We start from the raw sequence: 18,224 nt of genomic DNA, 5'->3' as shown, positions 1-18,224 counted from the left end.
GTAATATATAATTGCTGAGGTAGTGGTTAGTGTTGTGCAGTATAACCCGATGGTTGCTTAGAAGAAGCTATTTAACCTGGAGGTCACAGTTTCTTAATTATCCAACAAAACAGGCAAGTCGATGCATTACAATAAATTAACAAAGAGCATTAGGGGATCTGAATTCCTTGTTCCTATTAAACTAAGGCTAATATTGCTATTAAAAGGTAAAAGATGCCTGCAATTAATAATTTACTTGCGTGCAAACCATGCATGCCATCAGGCCAATACATATGTTTATCTTTTGTATGAGCAGTTACTCCCTCATCAGATCTGGCTTAAAACTGGAAAAGCTAGCCTTGCAGGCCAATTTGCCTCCACAGACAATTTATTGGAGGGGGAGTGTGGATCTATACATTCTGTAACACCCATAAAATAAATAGTCCAATATGAAAATGTTCCTTAAAGACATTAAACATTGGAAGGAGATAGTCATACAGCATGTAAACAGACCCCATCAGCCCATCTCTTCTATGCTGTACAACATTCCCCAACTATGTTTGTCACATTTGCCTGTGTTTGGCCCAATTCCCCCTAAATCTAAATCCCCAAAAAATTTGCCATGTTTTAACAGTTTTATTAGTTGAATTTGGGAACAATTTGAATTGTCTTTGCAATCTGTGAAAGATTTTCAAAATCCAAATTAGTGTTTTGTAAGTACTGCTTACATACCGTTGAGAATTTGTTTTGCAGCCTGCAATGTGGACAGCAGATCAGTGCACTTAAGGAGCAATGTGAAGAGAAAATCAAAACTTTAGAGCGAGTGCGTAACCAACCTCCAAAATGGCAAGAAGATCCCAAACAAAATGAAGTAAGCTCGTGCTGAGAAATTTTTAATGGAGCATTATTTTGGTTCTGTTCAAATGGTGTGTGTGCGTGCATATAGATGCAATTATATTCACATAACCATATACCCTGTAATTTTAGTTGTCAAAAACTGGATTGATTATAGTGAATTATACCAACTCATTATGGCCCAATGTCAGAGGTTGTGCAAAATAAAACCCTTCCTTCCCCTGAAGGTGTAAACTGGAGGTGCAATGTTCTTTAAATAGGAACTACATATATTTTGCATTGAAAATTCCTGTCGGCCAAAATTGGTATGGAAAGAGTACTACTTGTCATTTACTTCATGCATGGTTAGCCTTTGGAGTTGGTGCATAAGTTCCTAATATTCATGTCGCCTCTAAAATCACAGTTCTGCTTGGATAATCTGGTATGTTGGGCCGGATTGACAGATTTTCTGGATTATTGGATGAATTTATATTAATACCGTAACACTTTTTTAATTCACTTTAAAAAATATATATGTTCCACAGTATGGTAAATTTGTCTGTGCACCAATTGAACCAATTGAAGCAGCATAATAATTGTGGCCATGGCAGGTAGAAAGGTAGGGCAGGAACTGGGGCCCATTTGGTGGAAATGGAGTTCAGGAATTGGGCCCTGGTGAGTGGAAAATGTACATATCAAATACTATTTAGTGAATCAGATGCAGAATCATTAAAATTCTGAATCATTGTAATGCCGTTTATCACCTCTACTGTAGTATTAGTTTTGGTTATGAAAGCGGGGTATATGTGATTGCACCAGGTGATGGATGAAGCGAGTGTTATTGAGTCTCATTCCTCTTTCCGTATCCTTAATGGTAATTGCTTTCATTGATCAGCGATTACTCTTTACTGATTCTATCCTTATAAATGCCCTATTGTGCTTCTGAATCTCGCGTCTCCTGACTGTCCACTGAGTGAATGCACAACAATGTTACTTGTTAAGATGGGAAGGAAAAATCAACTTGGTCTACTGTAAGTCGGTAATTCTGATTTCCTTATGCGGAATGCAATGAGCCACCATAACATTTAAAACGTCTCCTCTCCAGAATTAATTGCTTTAACGGGTACAAGAAGTCAGAAGAAGGGTCTCGACTCTAAACATCACCCATTCCTTTTTTCTGGAGATGCTGCCTGACCCGCTGAGTTACTCCAGCACTTTGTGTCTATCTTTGGTGTAAACTCACAAGAGTACAAAGTGCACAGAAGAAATTGATCTTGTGGGCAAGGAAAGTTTCTCAACTGAGAAAGTGTTTGTGGTTTATTAATGCTTGCCAATGTTACTTTGCCTCTAATTACACCTGCCGTTTTTGAATTTGCTGCACAGGCCGGGGAGGAGAAGGAGGAAGCACATGATGCTCGGGAATCTGACGTGGATTACAACAAAGCCAAAGTAAATCCTGAGAATTTGCAACAGATTGTTAAGAACAATAAACCTGTCGTTAACCTTGATGGAAGCAAACTGCAATCTCATCAGGACAACGATATGGAATTATTAAGTAAGAAACACATGTAATAAGTCATGTCCTTGCACAATCTAACCAGTATTCTTCTACCTGTCAGGTAAATGTGTTTGAATATTTTTGTGTGTGTCATAATGGAAACCCCAGATTTCATAAATATAATGTAATTTTCTTTCAGGTTCATTTTTCGAGTGTAAAATTAAGCTTCAGATAAATGAATTATTCCATTTGTATTATGTTAATGCAATATGCAAAATATTCCTTTCCAAGGAAATGGGAATGCAATTCTGATACTTGTAATCAAATGTTACAATGAAGTTCCACCTCAAGTTGATGAGAATGTTGTAATAATTAGTTCCCCTTAGAGCTGTAGATGTGCATAGTCACCTTTGCATCAACTTACTGATTGAGGTCAAAGCTTTGAGTGAGAAAATAGTTTGTCACTAAGTGTATTTGACTTAAAATACCTTAATTTGAGCATACTTGTAATCAACTATGTGCACTCTGCAGGACACAAACGGTTTTGATTAAATATAAATCACCTTCAAAACACTATCATCGTTCTAAAGGCTTCTTCAGCCCAACTATCTTTTATTAATGTTGTTTTGAACTTCGTCTTAGCTTCAGTGTGAGTTTGAATTAGCAAAGAAACTATCGTGAACAATAAACCACCTGTTTCTCTGCTTTTTAGTGCTCCTTTAATACTTGCAATGCCAGTTTATTAACAAAATCTATAGTTATTAACTTCTGAATTCAGTTTAAGTAGTGTTTCATTTATCGCCATCTTTAGTCTTGTGTGCAGCCTGCTCTTGAGGGAGTTCCTAAAGCTACCTCCAAAAATAGTTTTTGTTGTCATGTCATTCTGCCAGCTACCCCACCCTCAACAACCTCCAACTCGAGAGCCCAAGACTAGGCCAATCCCATAACTTGGAAAGGGTATTAAAGTATATCTTCTATTGTTTGGCAGGTTGCAAGGAACGTTTCTTCTTTTTGAACTTTTTCTTTCTTTTGCTTCCTAAACTATAAATATTCTTCCATTGGTGTGTTGAAATCTGTTTCCTGTTCTGAGGTACTTTCTCAAGGTATTGTTATTGGTTTATTATTCTCACATGTAACCGAGATGCAGTGAAAAACTTTGTTTGCATGTATTCCAATCACTCTATACACGAGTCCAACCAAGCCATGCATAAGTAGTACAGAGAAAAACATATCAGTGTGCAGAAAATAGTGTTACGGCATTTAAGCATTCCAATTAGAGGAAGTGCAGATATTTGAATAGTGCAAGGTCGGCAATAAAATAGTTGGAAGATTGGGATTACACCCTAGCTTTCGAGAGGTCTGTTCAGTGGTCTGGTAGCTGCAGGGAAGAACCTGTTCCTGAATCTGATGGTATGTGTTTTCCATCAGGTACATGTAATAGAAAATCATGTTGATGATGATGTTGGCTGCTTTCCTGAGGCAGCACGAAGTGTAGGTGTGGAGTCAATGGGTGGAGGCTGGCTTTTGAGATGTACTGAGGAGGGGGTTCTTGAGGTTTGTTGCCAAACCAAGCTGTAATGCATTCTGAAAGGACACTTTCTACAGTGCATCTGTAGAAATTGGAAAGAGTTGTTGAAGTACTGCTGAACCTTAATGTTCTGAATTAGAGACATTGCTTTGTTAATCATAATATCAATGTGGTTGGTCCATGACAAATAGTTGATGATACAAGGCTTTACAATTGTAACTCCTTCCTCAGTGCAGTTATTTCTTTTCAGATTTTATTTTAGCAGGAAAATGTTGGGATCAATTAAATAAATGCAATAGCAAAACACTAAAGAATAATAAAACTATGCAGTTTCAAATTCCATTCATGAAAAGAAAATCATGATTGGCCAATACACTGAATTTCTTTGTTCAAAAGGGAACTGCAGATGCTGGAATATCGAAGGTACACAAAATTGCTGGGGAAACTCAGCGGGTGCAGCAGCATCTATGGAGCGAAGGAAATAGGCGACGTTTCGGGCCGAAACCCTTCTTCAGACTGATGGGGGGTGGGGGGGGGGGGGAAAGAAAGAAGGAAAAGGGGAGGAGGAGGAGCCCGAGGGCGGGCGGATGGGAGGGTGGGAGGAGACAGCTAGAGGGTTAAGGAAGGGGAGGAGAAAGCAAGGGCTAGCCAAATTGGGAGAATTCAATGTTAATGCCATAAGGACGCAAGGTCCCCAGACGGAATATGAGGTGCTGTTCCTCCAATTTCCGCTGTTGCTCACTCTGGCAATGGAGGAGACCCAGGACAGAGAGGTCGGATTGGGAATGGGAGGGGGAGTTGAAGTGCTGAGCCACCGGGAGGTCAGGTAGGTTATTGCGACCTATCTGGACTACACGTCTTCCCACCCTGCCCCCTGTAAAGACTCCATTCCCTACTCCCAATTCCTCCGCCTACGCCGCATCTGTTCCCAGGATGAGACATTTCATACCAGGGCATCGGAAATGTCCTCGTTCTTCAGGGAACGGGGATTCCCCTCCGCCACCATAGATGAGGCTCACACCAGGGTCTCATCCATACCCCGTAACACTGCTCTCTCTCCCCATCCCCGCACACGCAACAAGGGCAGAGTCCCTCTGGTCCTCACCTTTCACCCCACCAGCCGGCAAATACAACACATAATCCTCCGCCATTTCCGCCACCTCCAACGTGACCCCACCACTCGCCACATCTTCCCATCTCCCCCCATGTCTGCCTTCCGCAAAGACCGCTCCCTCCGCAACTCCCTCGTCAATTCTTCCCTTCCCTCCCGCACCACCCCCTCCCTGGGCACTTTCCGTTGCAACCGCAAGAAATGCAACACCTTTCCCTTCACCTCCCCCCTCGACTCCATCCAAGGTCCCAAGCAGTCGTTCCAGGTGCGACAAAGGTTCACCTGTATTTCCTCCAACCTCATCTGCTGCATCCGCTGCTCTAGATGTCAGCTGATTTACATCGGTGAGACCAAGCGTAGGTTGGGCGATCGTTTCGCCGAACACCTCCGCTCAGTCCGCAATAACCTACCTGACCTCCCGGTGGCTCAGCACTTCAACTCCCCCTCCCATTCCCAATCCGACCTCTCTGTCCTGGGTCTCCTCCATTGCCAGAGTGAGCAACAGCGGAAATTGGAGGAACAGCACCTCGTATTCCGTCTGGGGACCTTGCGTCCTTATGGCATTAACATTGAATTCTCCCAATTTGGCTAGCCCTTGCTGTCTCCTCCCCTTCCTTAACCCTCTAGCTGTCTCCTCCCACCCTCCCATCCGCCCGCCCTCGGGCTCCTCCTCCTCCTCCTCCCCTTTTCCTTCTTTCTTTCCCCCACCCCCCATCAGTCTGAAGAAGGGTTTCGGCCCGAAACGTCGCCTATTTCCTTCGCTCCATAGATGCTGCTGCACCCGCTGAGTTTCCCCAGCAATTTTGTGTACCACTGAATTTCTTTGTGACTCATACAATCGATTAGGTGTATTTGGACTTTCAGAAAGCTTTGATGCCCCACTTAATGGGTTTGCCAACAAGGTTGGGGCACATGAAATTGTGGATAATTGTAGAGAATTGGTTAAAAACAATGAGTGGGGATGAAAGTTGACACAATGCTGGAGTAACTCAGTGGGACAGGCAGCATCTCTGGAGAGAAGGAATGGGTGAAGTTTCGGGTCGAGACCCTTCTTCAGACCCGAGTGGGAATGAACACTTCTTTCTCACATTGGCAAACAATGATTGGTGGGATACTACAGGAATTGATACTTGGGCCGCAGCTATTTATGATCTACATTAATAGTTTGACTAAGGGAACTAAATATCAGGTTTATTGGTGAAACAAAACAGGATGGGATTGTGAGTAGTGAAGACACTTCAAGGCTACGTGACATGCTGAGTGAGTGGGCAAAAATACAGTAGATAGTTGTGGGAAAATGTGATCATCCTCTTTGGAGCACGGATAAGAATACTTTGGAAATACACAAATGACTTGTAGATAAATTACCGAAAACCAACATGCAGATGCAACAAATAGTTAGGAAGATAAATAGTATATTAGCTATATACAAGAGCCTTTGAATCCTACTCCAATTGTAGAGGTTCACGGTGAGACTACTCCTATTATGAATAGTTTGGGCCTAAAAAAGAATGTACTTGCTCCAACATCTTGCCATAAAGGTTGTGCAGTGAAGATTAATTCGAACTGTCCCAGGATGGTTAATTTGCCATTTGAATGAGAGGCACTCTCACTGTAAATGAAAACAGTGAGAATCTTCTATCGAGAGTGGCTGTTCCCACTGACTGAAGATTCTAGAATCAGGAGATGTGATCTCAGAACAAAGATGAGCAATTTCTTCCGGCAACAGTGAATCATTGGAATTCTCCTTTCTGGAGGGTTGTGGAGACTACATCATGAAGTTTATTCAGACCAGGGATTGACAGATTTCAAGGTATGAAGAAAATGGACGGATGTAGGAATAGTACAAAAAAAGACACATGTTGGAGGTCTGCCAATGGAAGAGCAGCCTCGACAGGCAAGGTGACCCACGTCTCGTTTTTATTGTTTTCCTTTGGGCCAAACACCAACGTTAGAACCAATGATACAAATGGCTGCAGTATGAATGATGTACCGCAGGGACTCCAGCAGTTTGAAGGATAGCTTTATAGCTCCCTACTGCTCCAACATCTGTCATCTTACAGAGCACTACCATTTCACGGAATTCTGTCTAGGGCACTTTAGCTATTTGGTATTTTGTACATGGAAGTCGATGTTCTGTAATTTCCTCTCTCAACTGAGGGCATGTCATTATCCCAGTCATGGGAGTGAGTGGTGCAGGGAAAGCTCACCCCCCCCCCCCCCCCCCCCCCCCCCCCCCCCATCACTTTTCATCAACTATGGTTCGACCGACGATAAACGTGAACTTGGCTAACCATCCACGTCTCAGAAACCTTGTTGCAAATGAAGTTGTCTTTTGGCTTGATCATGATCTTTTTGCCAAGTTAATTATTTTTGGTAATGTGATTATTTAAAATTCTAATTTTGTTTTTACAGATGTGGGCAAAGCAGATGATGATGCTGGAATGCCTGGGATAGAAGAAAATGAACAGGGAAAGTCCATGGATATGTTGGTTGGTATGTATAAGGGACACATTTTTATGAATACATTCTATCTACATCTCCCGACTACATTCTATCTTTGTCCCGCCTACTCCCCTGACATCGGTCTCGACCTGAAACGTTACCCATTCCTTCCCTCCAGACATGCTGCCTGACCCGCTGAGTTACTCCAGCATTTTGTGTTTAACTTTGATTTAAACCAGCATCTGCAGCTCTCTTTTATACATTTTGTATGAATACACTTGAATGTTGCCATTTCATTGCGACTTGTATCATATCATAAAATTAGTTGGAAATTTCCCAAACTGTTTAGCATTTATGTAAATATTGATAAATGTATTTAGTTTCATTGTGTTCTATTCCGGAGTCCGTAGGAACCTGATGTTGTGATGAGCTGGCAATGTTAATCTGCTTCCATGAACTATTTTTCCTCTGCCCATTTTCTGCAGTAAGAGCCAATGGTTGGGTGCAGGAAATTTAATCTTCCTTCCTACTATAATCTTTATATTAAATTACTCGCTTCCAAGCACCCCCTTTGTGAATTCACGTAAATGCTTGCTTGTCATTTTCCCTTTGACAGTTTACCCCAGCTAAGAGACTGTAAAGTTCCCTAATGTACCATGAAGTGCACACTAGTAGGTTAGTGCCATGCTTCCTTCAGTCGTTGCATCCTGCTGTTTGAAAGTTCAAACTCAGTGGAATGTTCTCTGAATCATCCAAAAAGTGAACGTTCAGGCTAATTCTTTTACTGATAAATTACAGATAACAACCATTATAATGTTCTTCAAAATAGTACATGTTTCTCTTATCCTGAAAACAAATGGAAATATAACAGAGCCCTGCCATTCACTGTGTACTGTAGGTCCTGCTCTTGTTAGACTTCCTAAAATGCAACAGCTCGCATTGAGGCAACACCTTGCCATGAGGCACACCACTAGTCACTGGCCTCCAGTCCAAAAAGCAACTTTCCACCATCACTCTGCTTTCTTCTTAGAAGCCAATTTTCTATCCAATCAGTTATCCCTCCTTGGATCCCATGTGATCTAGCCTTCCAGAGCAGCCTACCATGCGGAGCTTTGTCAACAGAGTGTCTACAGCTTTGCGCTTGAAGTTCTGTACAGGGCAGACTGTATAACAATGGCCTATTTCATTCCCAAAAGGACATTAATGAGGTAGATGGGTTTTTATATTACAGTTCTGCATATTTGTACCCCATAGCTACAGGCATTTTAAGTTACTCACCATGCCCCCAACAAATGAGGCTCACTGAAAGACAGATGTGCTGCATTAAAATGCACTTTTTGTTTCTTTTTCATTGAATGCTAAGGGTTGGGACAGGAAAATGGGAAAAACATTGTAGCAAAACACTGGTTGTAGTGCCATCTTGTGGTAATCTGAGAGTAGGGAAACTTGTACGCAAAATAGCATTTAGAGCAGTTTTTTTAATGTTCGTAGACACGCCCGAGCAAGGCTGTATATTGTAGGAAGGTACTGCAGATGTTGGTTTAAACCAAAGATAGCCACAATGCTGTAGTATTGTGTGGCGCCATGGAGAGTGGCAGCCTCACCAGCAGCTGTCTGTCCTTTCACCCTTTTTGTTATTTTTAGTGTGTCTAAAATGATGTTTTAAAGGCTTCATAGTCTCTTTTATGTGGTGGGGGGGGGGGGGGGGGGGGGGGGGGAGATGGGGGAAACCGTTTCCTAGTCACTTAGCTGGTCGGAGATGTGTCTTTACTCCGATGGTGGATGGTTCAAAGGCCCCTGCCATGGGTGAATAAAGAGGAAGATGACTGAACTTTATTGCCTTCCCTCACAGTGGGGAAACGTTGATTCCACTGTGGGGGATGTTCATGTTAAACTCTATTGTGTATTGTGTTTTTATTTGTATGGCTATATGGTAACTGAAATCTCACTGTACCAATTGGTGCAAGTGACAATAAATGTAACTTGAACTTCACTCAGTGGGACAGGCAGCATCTCTGGATAGAAGGAATGGGTGATGTTTGTTGTTGCCTTCTAGCTACAATGATCTATTCTACATTTTCCTTTCTCCATCCCATGGTCTCGGTTTCACACCGTTCACTTCCTTATCTGTGTACCAACTTCTCCCCTGACTTGGTCTGAAGGGTCTCGACCAGAAATGTCAACCTTCTCCTTTTTTTTCTCTTTTTTTTTTTTTTTTTGTCCAGAGAAGCTGCCTGTCCTGCTTTTACTCCAGCATTTTGTGTCTACTGAGAAAGGCCATTCAGCCCATTTTGATTCAATCTTCCTGAGTTTTCCTTATGACATGGCAGTATTTAAGAGTAGAGACCTGGAAATATGAAGCACTGCAGATGCTGGGATCTGGAGCATCAAGCAATCTGCTGAAGGAACTCACTGGGTCGAGCAGCTTCGGTGAAGAAAAATGCATTGTTGATGTTTTGGATTGAGATCCCTCGCATAGATCAAAAGAATAGAGGGGACATAATAAAGTATAAAGACCTGAAGGGCAGGTGTGGGGCAAGTGCTAGATGTCCACATCTTAGGACCACTGTTTAAATAAATTATATTAATTTAATTAATATTTTTAAATTTTATATCTATCTATAACTCTCATCTTGTTTGTCTGTATGTGCGTGAGATCCCAAAACCCCGCCAAAACTGTATGTGACAGCGCTACAATTTTGTGGCCCACGTTACTCACCTTTGTCCTGGGATGTAAATGAAACCAGTTTCGTTCGGATTCATGTTATATTTTACAAGTAATTGACATTTTTAACTTTATAGAAAAGACTTTTCAAACCACTTTTCCACTTGCCCTGCCCATCAGCCGCGTTTGTCGACGTCGCAATGATGTAACAATGGGATCCTGAATCTCATTTGAATTAAAAAATTGCGATTTTCAAAAACTCTGTTTTAATCAATCTTCCGTTTTCAGTAACAGCTAACATTGTGTTTAGGTTATTTTAAAGAAAAATCACGATATTCATTGTGGTGGTGCGGGGGGGGGGGAATAGTAGGGATGTTTCATTAAAAAAAAACATCGCTATTTTCATTGTGAGGGGGGGGGAGTGGGGAAGCAGGGGATAGAGGGAGAGGAGGGGTAGGGTGGGGGAGGTGAGGAGGGATAGTGTGGGAGGGGGGATAGTGTGGGAGGATGGGGGATAGAGGGAGAGTAGTGGGGATAAAAGAAGAGGGCAGTGGGGGAGGTTGAGGGAGCAGGGAGATGGAGGGAGAGGAGGGGGGTGGGGAGAGGAAAGGGGTTATGGAGGGAGGGAGTGACTGAGGCAGGGGAAAGGAGTGGGAGGAGAAGAGGGGAAAGAAGAGGGAGGGTGAAGAGTGGGTGGGACTGCTGGGGGATGAGTAGGCATGCAGGAGGATAGGCCTATGAAGAGGAATGGCAAGGCGCAGTTGGAGGAGGGTTGCCGTGACTCGCGTCACAACGGGGATCTCTGGCGTAACAACGGGAACCTCTCAGCTGCGCCTGAGCACTTGGGGGCTATGGGTCAGTGGTGAAATATTGCCTTGGTGACTGGGCCAACGGGTCCGTACCTGGTCTAGTCCATAATCTTTGTAGCTTGATAAGTTCACGTTGCATTTGCTTCCTTTCCAGGCTGAAATGCAAAATTCATTTTCTTTACCTAAGTCTTTGTTATGAGAATACTCTGGAATTTAGCTCCATAGCTACTCACCTTACAAGGGTCCTGAAATGTGTCTCCCGTTTCTGTGCCACATTAATACATAATCGATCACAATTAATTGTAAATGGAAGAGTTAAACTTTGATTATAGGTCCAGTAACTTTTGTAACTATTGCTAATTCTGCCCATGGGTGATGAGTAAAGGCAATGCAGAAGATGCCAACTATGAGACCAAGATGTCTATTTCACAATTTTGGCCTGATTATATGATGGAAGCTTTTTCATTTGTCAGTGGACATTAACTCCTTCGTGCGTGCGTGTGTGTTCTCTCTCTCTCCCCTTCCCCTCTTTCTCCCCCCCCCCCCCCCCCCCCCCCCCCCCCCCCCCCAGGTCTTACTTCTGCAGAATTGTGTAGATGCCAAGTGTGGATCATTTTATCTAACTAAAGTTTCATCTAATTAGTTTTTACTATTTTTGTTTAAATGGATAGAGCCTAAATGATTAACGTCGTACTAAATTATTCCTTCAGATCACAAAGACAAGATGAACTTTGAAAGGATCGAGAAACCACCAGCTAACAGCATGGAGAATGACGTAAAGCCTGACCATCGGGGTCCGGCTATGCAGGCTCCACCCAAACTCGCTGTGCAGCATGATAATCAAGCAGAGAAACAAGTCAATGTAAACATGCCAAATCCTGGAGACCTTGACGACCAAGCCAACATGGAAGTTGATGATGTTCATGTCAGAGCAGATGAATTTGGAGAGTCTCAGAATCAGCAGCAAGGTAAATGTCATTTGTGGAGCACTCGGTCTTTAAAACAGTTATTTAGGCATTTCCAGATGTTTAAATCTGTGTGTAACAACCTGAATTGTCTCGGCTCATGGCACTGGCTAAACTACTACTTGTGTTTCAATCAGCATGTCCATCAGTTCCTCATTTTCGTCTATTCCCTCACCCTTTCACCAACCCAGTGCCACAATCACCCCCTCCCAGTATCATTTACTGATTCTCAGCAGGCAGAGCCAGGCCTGTAAAATAATGTAGAATACTGGTGTTAGGAAAGGAAAGAAGAGAGAACCCAACTTCCCATCCTTAACTCATCCCTTCCCATCCAAACCACCCCCTCCCCAGGCAGAGGTTCACTAGTACCTCCTCCAACCTCATCTACTGTATCTGTATTGCTCAAGATGTGGACGGTTATACATTGGCGAGACCAAACGCAGACTGGGCGATCGTTTCGCAGAACACCTTTGCTCAGCACCCGTGAACCAACCTGATTTCCAGGTTGCTGGACACTTTAATTCTCCTTCCCTTTCCTACACAGTCCTTTCTGTCCTAGATTTCCTCCATTATCAGAGTGAGGCTAAACGCAAATTGGAGGAAAAGCGTCTCATATTTCGCTTGGGCAACTGACAGCCCAGTGGCATGAATATTGATTTATCTCACTTCAAGTAACCCCGGCATTCTCTCTATCCCTCCCCCACCTGAGTCGCACTAGCTTCTCATTTCACCCTACAAACAGCTAACAATGGCTAATTTCCTTTATCACTGTTACTTTTTTGCATCTTTCATTCATTGTTCTTTATTTCTCCACATCACCGTCTATCTCTCATTTCCCTTATCCCTAACCAATCTGAAGAAGGGTCTCGACCCGAAACGACACCCATTTATTCTCCCCAGAGATGCTGCCTGTCCTGAGTTACTCCAGGTTTTTGTGACTATCTTCATAATCTGAAATTTGTGTTCTGTTTGCATACATAATGTGATAACTGCATTACGAAAAGATACCTCTGAATTAAAATTTGTTCCTTTGTCTCACAAATATAGTCTTGGATAAGCAGCATCAAGGAAAATTAATGCAATTAACGAAGGAGTCTGTCATGCAGCTGCCATCTAATCAAGCTCCACACTTAATTCCTGGCCAAGCATTGTCAAATCATTTTCATCGGCAGGGTGGGAAAGTCCATGAGAAAGCAAATGAGCTGAGAGAGCACGTTAAAGGTCAACGAGGTGAGTGTTCTTTGTGCGTAATGATTGCATCAACAACTGCTTTTCATGGGGAGCTAATTTGCAACACGTCCCAGTTTCTGCATTACGCCACTCATTTATTGCAGCTTGTTAAATGCCACTGTAAAACCAAAAAAAAACTAAACCTGCTCTTTCAGTACACATTTCTGAGTTAGCACATTTTAAATGAGACATTTGAAACATTGGTTTATCATAATCTTTGCAACAAATCAATTTCAAGGATCTCTTGCAATTTTCTGGTGTCTTTAACAAGATACTTTTTTTTTAACCTATATCTATTCATAAAGAAAATATAACCACCTTGGAGGATTTTATGAAACCACGCATGGTGTGTGAACAGTGTCCTTGTGTTGCAGATAGGAAGCATGGAAATCCCTTATGGCTGGATCAGATTGGAGCGGTGTTATTAAATGACACCCTTCAGCAGTTGCAGGAGCAGACAATTGGATGTCAGTGGGCTACAGGCTCGCTTTAAACAACTCCTAACTGGGTGGGACCATGCATAGCAGTGACCTATCTAGATGGTGTCCACGGCAAATACATAATGTCATTAACTATCTTAACAATTAATTTTGTTCAGTGATAAAATAAAGATATCCAGTGATACTGTACAGAAAGCCAAAACACAGTCTTTAGTTGATTGGTTAAAGGATAATAGATAATTGGACCATGACAATAGGTTATATTACCCTCTTTAAAGACATGGATTCTGTCCCTGGCATTCAATTCTATTTATGAACTTGATGTCCACAATGGAAGATGTCAATATCTGTTTGAGTAAGCTTGTTAAGATTGTGTGATTACAGCAAATGCTGTGGTGCTACACAAAGTGAGAAGCCAAACTGTAAATGTCAGGTGTAGCATGTTGGGAGGCCCAAACTTGGATGATAAGGTGTGATTCGGTTCATAGAAGATAGAGCAATAGGAGCAGTACTTAAGATGCCTCAATCTTTTGTGCTTTTTGATATCATGTTGGATCTTTGGCCTCTGCCCCATGTTCCTCCTAATCCCCATTATTCATGGTTTCCCCATACATCAGAAATTGATCTCAACTTTGAGTATGTTCAAAGATTCCTCCTCCAAAGCTATCCAGTAGAAAATTCTGAAAATGCCTTTCACTCTGAGTAGAAATTCGGATTATACAGCCCAAATTTTGGCCTCTTTGGACCATCTTGGCCATGGTCTCGACCCGAAACGTCACCCATTCCTTCTGTCCAGAGATGCTGCCTGACCCGCTGAGTTAGAAACATAGAAACATAGAAACATAGAAAGTAGGTGCGAGAGCAGACCACCAGGTCCGTCGAGCCCGCACCGCCATTCGCTCATGGCTGAACACTAAACAGACACACTTACCCACAAACAGTAGACACAAGACACAGAACACAAGACACTACCCTCCCCTTTATACCGCTATCACCCCTCTCCACCCCAAGAACCTCGTGATCTCCTGGGGGAGGCAAAAAAACGGATAAAAACCCAGGTCCAATTCGGGAAAAAAATCCGGGAAATTCCTCTCCGACCCCAATCCAGGCGATCGACACTTGTCCAGGAGATCACTCAGGTCTTACTATACTAACCATACCTAGGTCCATATCCCTGCCCTCTCCCCGTAGCCCCTTATCCCCTTGGCAGCTAAAAAACCATCTATTTTAGTCTTAAATATATTTAAAGTTTCTGCTTCCACTGCTCCCTGGGGCAGTGAATTCCATAAATTAACCACCCTCTGGGTGAAGAAGTTCTTCCTCATCTCAGTTTTAAAAGAGCCCCCCCTTATTCTGCAACTATGTCCCCTAGTTCTAGTTTCCCCGATCATTGGGAACATCCTCGGTGCATCCACCCGATCAAGGCCCCTCACGATCTTATATGTTTCAATGAGATCGCCTCTCATTCTTCTAAACTCCAAAGAGTAGAGTTCCAGCCTACTTAACCTTTCCTCATATGTCAATCCCCTCATTGCAGGAATTAATCTTGTAAACCTTCGCTGCACTGCCTCCAGGGCTAGTACATCCTTTCTTAAGTATGGACCCCAGAACTGTACACAGTATTCCAAATGTGGTCTCACTAATACTGTGTACAGCTGCAGCAAGACCTCCGTGTTTTTATACTCAATCCCCCTAGCAATAAAGGCCAAAACTCCATTGGCCTTCCTGATTGCTTGCTGCACCTGCATACTAACTTTTAGTGATTCATGTACTAATACCCCTAGATCCCTTTGCGTTGCATTACAACGCAGCTCCTCCTCATTTAGAAAATAACTTGCCCTATCATTTTTTTTCCCAAAGTGAATGACTTCACATTTATTAGTATTAAATTTCATCTGCCAAGTTGTTGCCCACTCACCTAGCTTATCTATATCCTTTTGCAGACTCTTCCTATCCTCCTCATCCCCTACTTTTCCTCCCATTTTTGTATCGTCCGCAAATTTTGATATATTACACTTGGTTCCCTCCTCCAAATCATTTATATAAATTGTGAACAACTGGGGTCCCAGCACCGACCCTTGCGGAACCCCGCTAGTTACCGGTTGCCATCCCGAGTATGAACCATTTATCCCCACTCTCTGCTTCCTATTTGTTAGCCAATCCTCTACCCATGCTAATATATTACCCCCAATCCCATAATTTTTTATTTTTAGCAATAGTCTCTTATGTGGCACCTTGTCAAAAGCCTTTTGGAAGTCCAAGTATACCACATCCACCGGTTCCCCTTTATCCACCCGGGTTGTTACTTCCTCAAAGAATTCGAGCAGATTCGTTAAACAGGACTTCCCCTTCACAAAACCATGCTGGTTCTGTCCGATGAAGTCATGTTTATCCAAGTGCCCCGTTAGTGTTTCTTTAATAATTGTCTCTAACATTTTACCCACCACCGATGTTAGACTAACCGGTCTATAGTTACCCGCCTTCTGTTTACTTCCTTTTTTAAATATAGGTGTTACATTGGCCATTTTCCAATCCACTGGGACCGTTCCTGCCTCCAGGGAGTTTTGGAAAATTATCACCAATGCATCCACAATCCCCACCGCTATCTCCCTCAAGACCCTTGGATGTAATCCATCAGGCCCAGGGGATTTATCCTCCTTCAGTCTCATTAATTTCCCTAATACCACCTCCTTGGTGATCTTAATAGTATTTAGCTCCTCCATTCCTACCGCCCCCTGTTTATCCAGCGTTGGAATATTTTTTGTGTCTTCTATGGTGAAGACTGATACAAAATACTCGTTTAATGCCTTTGCCATTTCCATGTTCCCCACCAACAACTCTCCAGTCTCACCCTCCAATGGACCAACGTTCACCTTAGCCACCCTTTTTCTTTTTATATAGCTATAAAAACTCTTACTATTAGTTTTTATGTTGTTCGCTAAATTCCTTTCATAGTCTATTTTCCCCGTCTTAATTAATCTCTTAGTTATTTTTTGCTGACCTTTAAATGCTTCCCAATCCTCTACCCTCCCACTATCTCTGGCTACCTTATATGCCCTTGCCTTCAGCCGAATACTATCCTTTATAGTTTTACTGAGCCATGGCTGACTGTTCTTACCCTTACCCCTTTTTTTCTTCATAGGAATAAATTTTTCTTGAAGGTTATACAGTATACCCTTAAACGTACACCACTGCTCATGTACCGTCTTATTCTTGAGTCTGCTATCCCAGTCAACTTTGATCAGCTCAGTCCTCATACCTTCATAATCCCCCTTATTTAGACTAAGCACCCTAGCCTGAGTTTCAACCTGCTCCCCTTCTATTTGAATATGGAATTCGACCATATTGTGGTCACTTGTTCCCAACGAGTCCCTAACTATGACATTTTTAATTAATCCTGCTTCATTACACAGAACCAGATCCAAGATTGCCTCCCCCCTTGTCGGTTCTGTGACATACTGTTCTAGGAACCCGTCTCTAATACATTCTATAAACTCTTCCTCTAGTCTACCCTGCCCAGTTTGGTTTGCCCAATTAATATGAAAATTGAAGTCCCCCATGATTACAGCAGTTCCCTTTTTACATGCGTCAACTATTTGCAGATTTATGTTCTGACTAACAGCGTCACAGCTATTTGGAGGTCTATAAATTACACCCACTAGTGTTTTTTTCCCCTTATTATTCTCTATCTGTACCCAAGCTGTTTCACTATCCTGATCCTTCAACGCAATATCCTTCCTCTCTATTGCCGTTATTCCCTCCCTTATTAAAAGGGCCACCCCTCCTCCCTTTCTTTCCTGTCTATCTTTCCTAATTGTCGAGTACCCCTCTATATTTAACTCCCAGTCCTGATCCCCTTGCAGCCATGTCTCCGTAATGGCCACGATATCATAACTATATATACTTAATTGCACCGTTAATTCATTTATCTTATTACGAATACTCCGTGCGTTTAGATAAAGCACATTCAGATGATTTTTACTACCCTTCCTTTCCATTTTTGCCCCTTTTACATCTAGAGCTTTATCTTCACACATTCTGTCTCCTGTCACATTTTGACTTTCCGCTTCCCCACTGATACCCTGCTCTATTTCCTCTACCCCTGCCGTTATTACCCCCCTTGATACCTCCCCCCCGCTACTTAGTTTAAAGACCTCTCTACTGCCCTAGTTATATGATTTGCCAGGACCCCAGTCCCAGCACCGTTCAGGTGAAGTCCGTCCTTACAGAACAGATCCCCCCTGTCCCAGTACTGGTGCCAGTGGCCCAAGAAACCAAACCCATTATTCCCACACCAGTCTTTGAGCCACGCATTTAGCTTTCTAATTTTACGTACCCTCGCCGATTTGGCCCGTGGCTCAGGTAGCGATCCGGAGATCAGTACCCTCGAGGTTCTGCTTTTTAATTTATTCCCTAACTGCTCAAACTCCTTCAGCAGATCCTCCTTCCTCGTCCTTCCTATGTCATTGGTCCCCACATGGACCACGACCACTGGATCCTCCCCCTCCCACTGCAAATTTCTCTCCAGCATCGCAGAGATATCCTTAACCCTAGCACCGGGTAGGCAACACAGCCTTCGGGACATGTTCTGCTGGCCGCAGAGAACCTTATCTACCCCCCGAATAATACTATCCCCTATCACTACGGCATTTCTTCTAACTCCCCCCTCTTGAATGGCCTCCTGATCCACGGTGCTGCAGCCAGGTTGCTCATCCCTCCC

General features: G+C 42.9%; 1 protein-coding gene across 5 annotated transcripts in view; it reads left to right on the top strand.

Annotated features, from left to right (window-relative positions):
* Positions 1-18,224, top strand: part of golm2 (golgi membrane protein 2) — a 74,644-nt gene that overhangs the window by 38,795 nt on the left and 17,625 nt on the right. For 3 of the 5 annotated variants that reach the window (XM_033050353.1, XM_033050356.1, XM_033050357.1), the window contains exons 5-9: positions 733-850; positions 2,197-2,368; positions 7,366-7,446; positions 11,580-11,837; positions 12,882-13,064. In XM_033050353.1, coding sequence (XP_032906244.1) covers positions 733-850; positions 2,197-2,368; positions 7,366-7,446; positions 11,580-11,837; positions 12,882-13,064 — 812 coding nt within the window. Of the gene's footprint in view, positions 1-732; positions 851-2,196; positions 2,369-7,365; positions 7,447-11,579; positions 11,838-12,881; positions 13,066-18,224 lie in introns of all 5 variants that reach the window. The other 2 variants (XM_033050355.1, XM_033050354.1) reach the window with 1 other exon arrangement.

This window comes from Amblyraja radiata, chromosome 34 (assembly GCF_010909765.2).
Source record: "Amblyraja radiata isolate CabotCenter1 chromosome 34, sAmbRad1.1.pri, whole genome shotgun sequence".
NCBI lineage: Eukaryota > Metazoa > Chordata > Chondrichthyes > Rajiformes > Rajidae > Amblyraja > Amblyraja radiata.
Note: the sequence above shows the minus strand (reverse complement) of the source record. Positions and strands in the feature narration are given on the sequence as shown.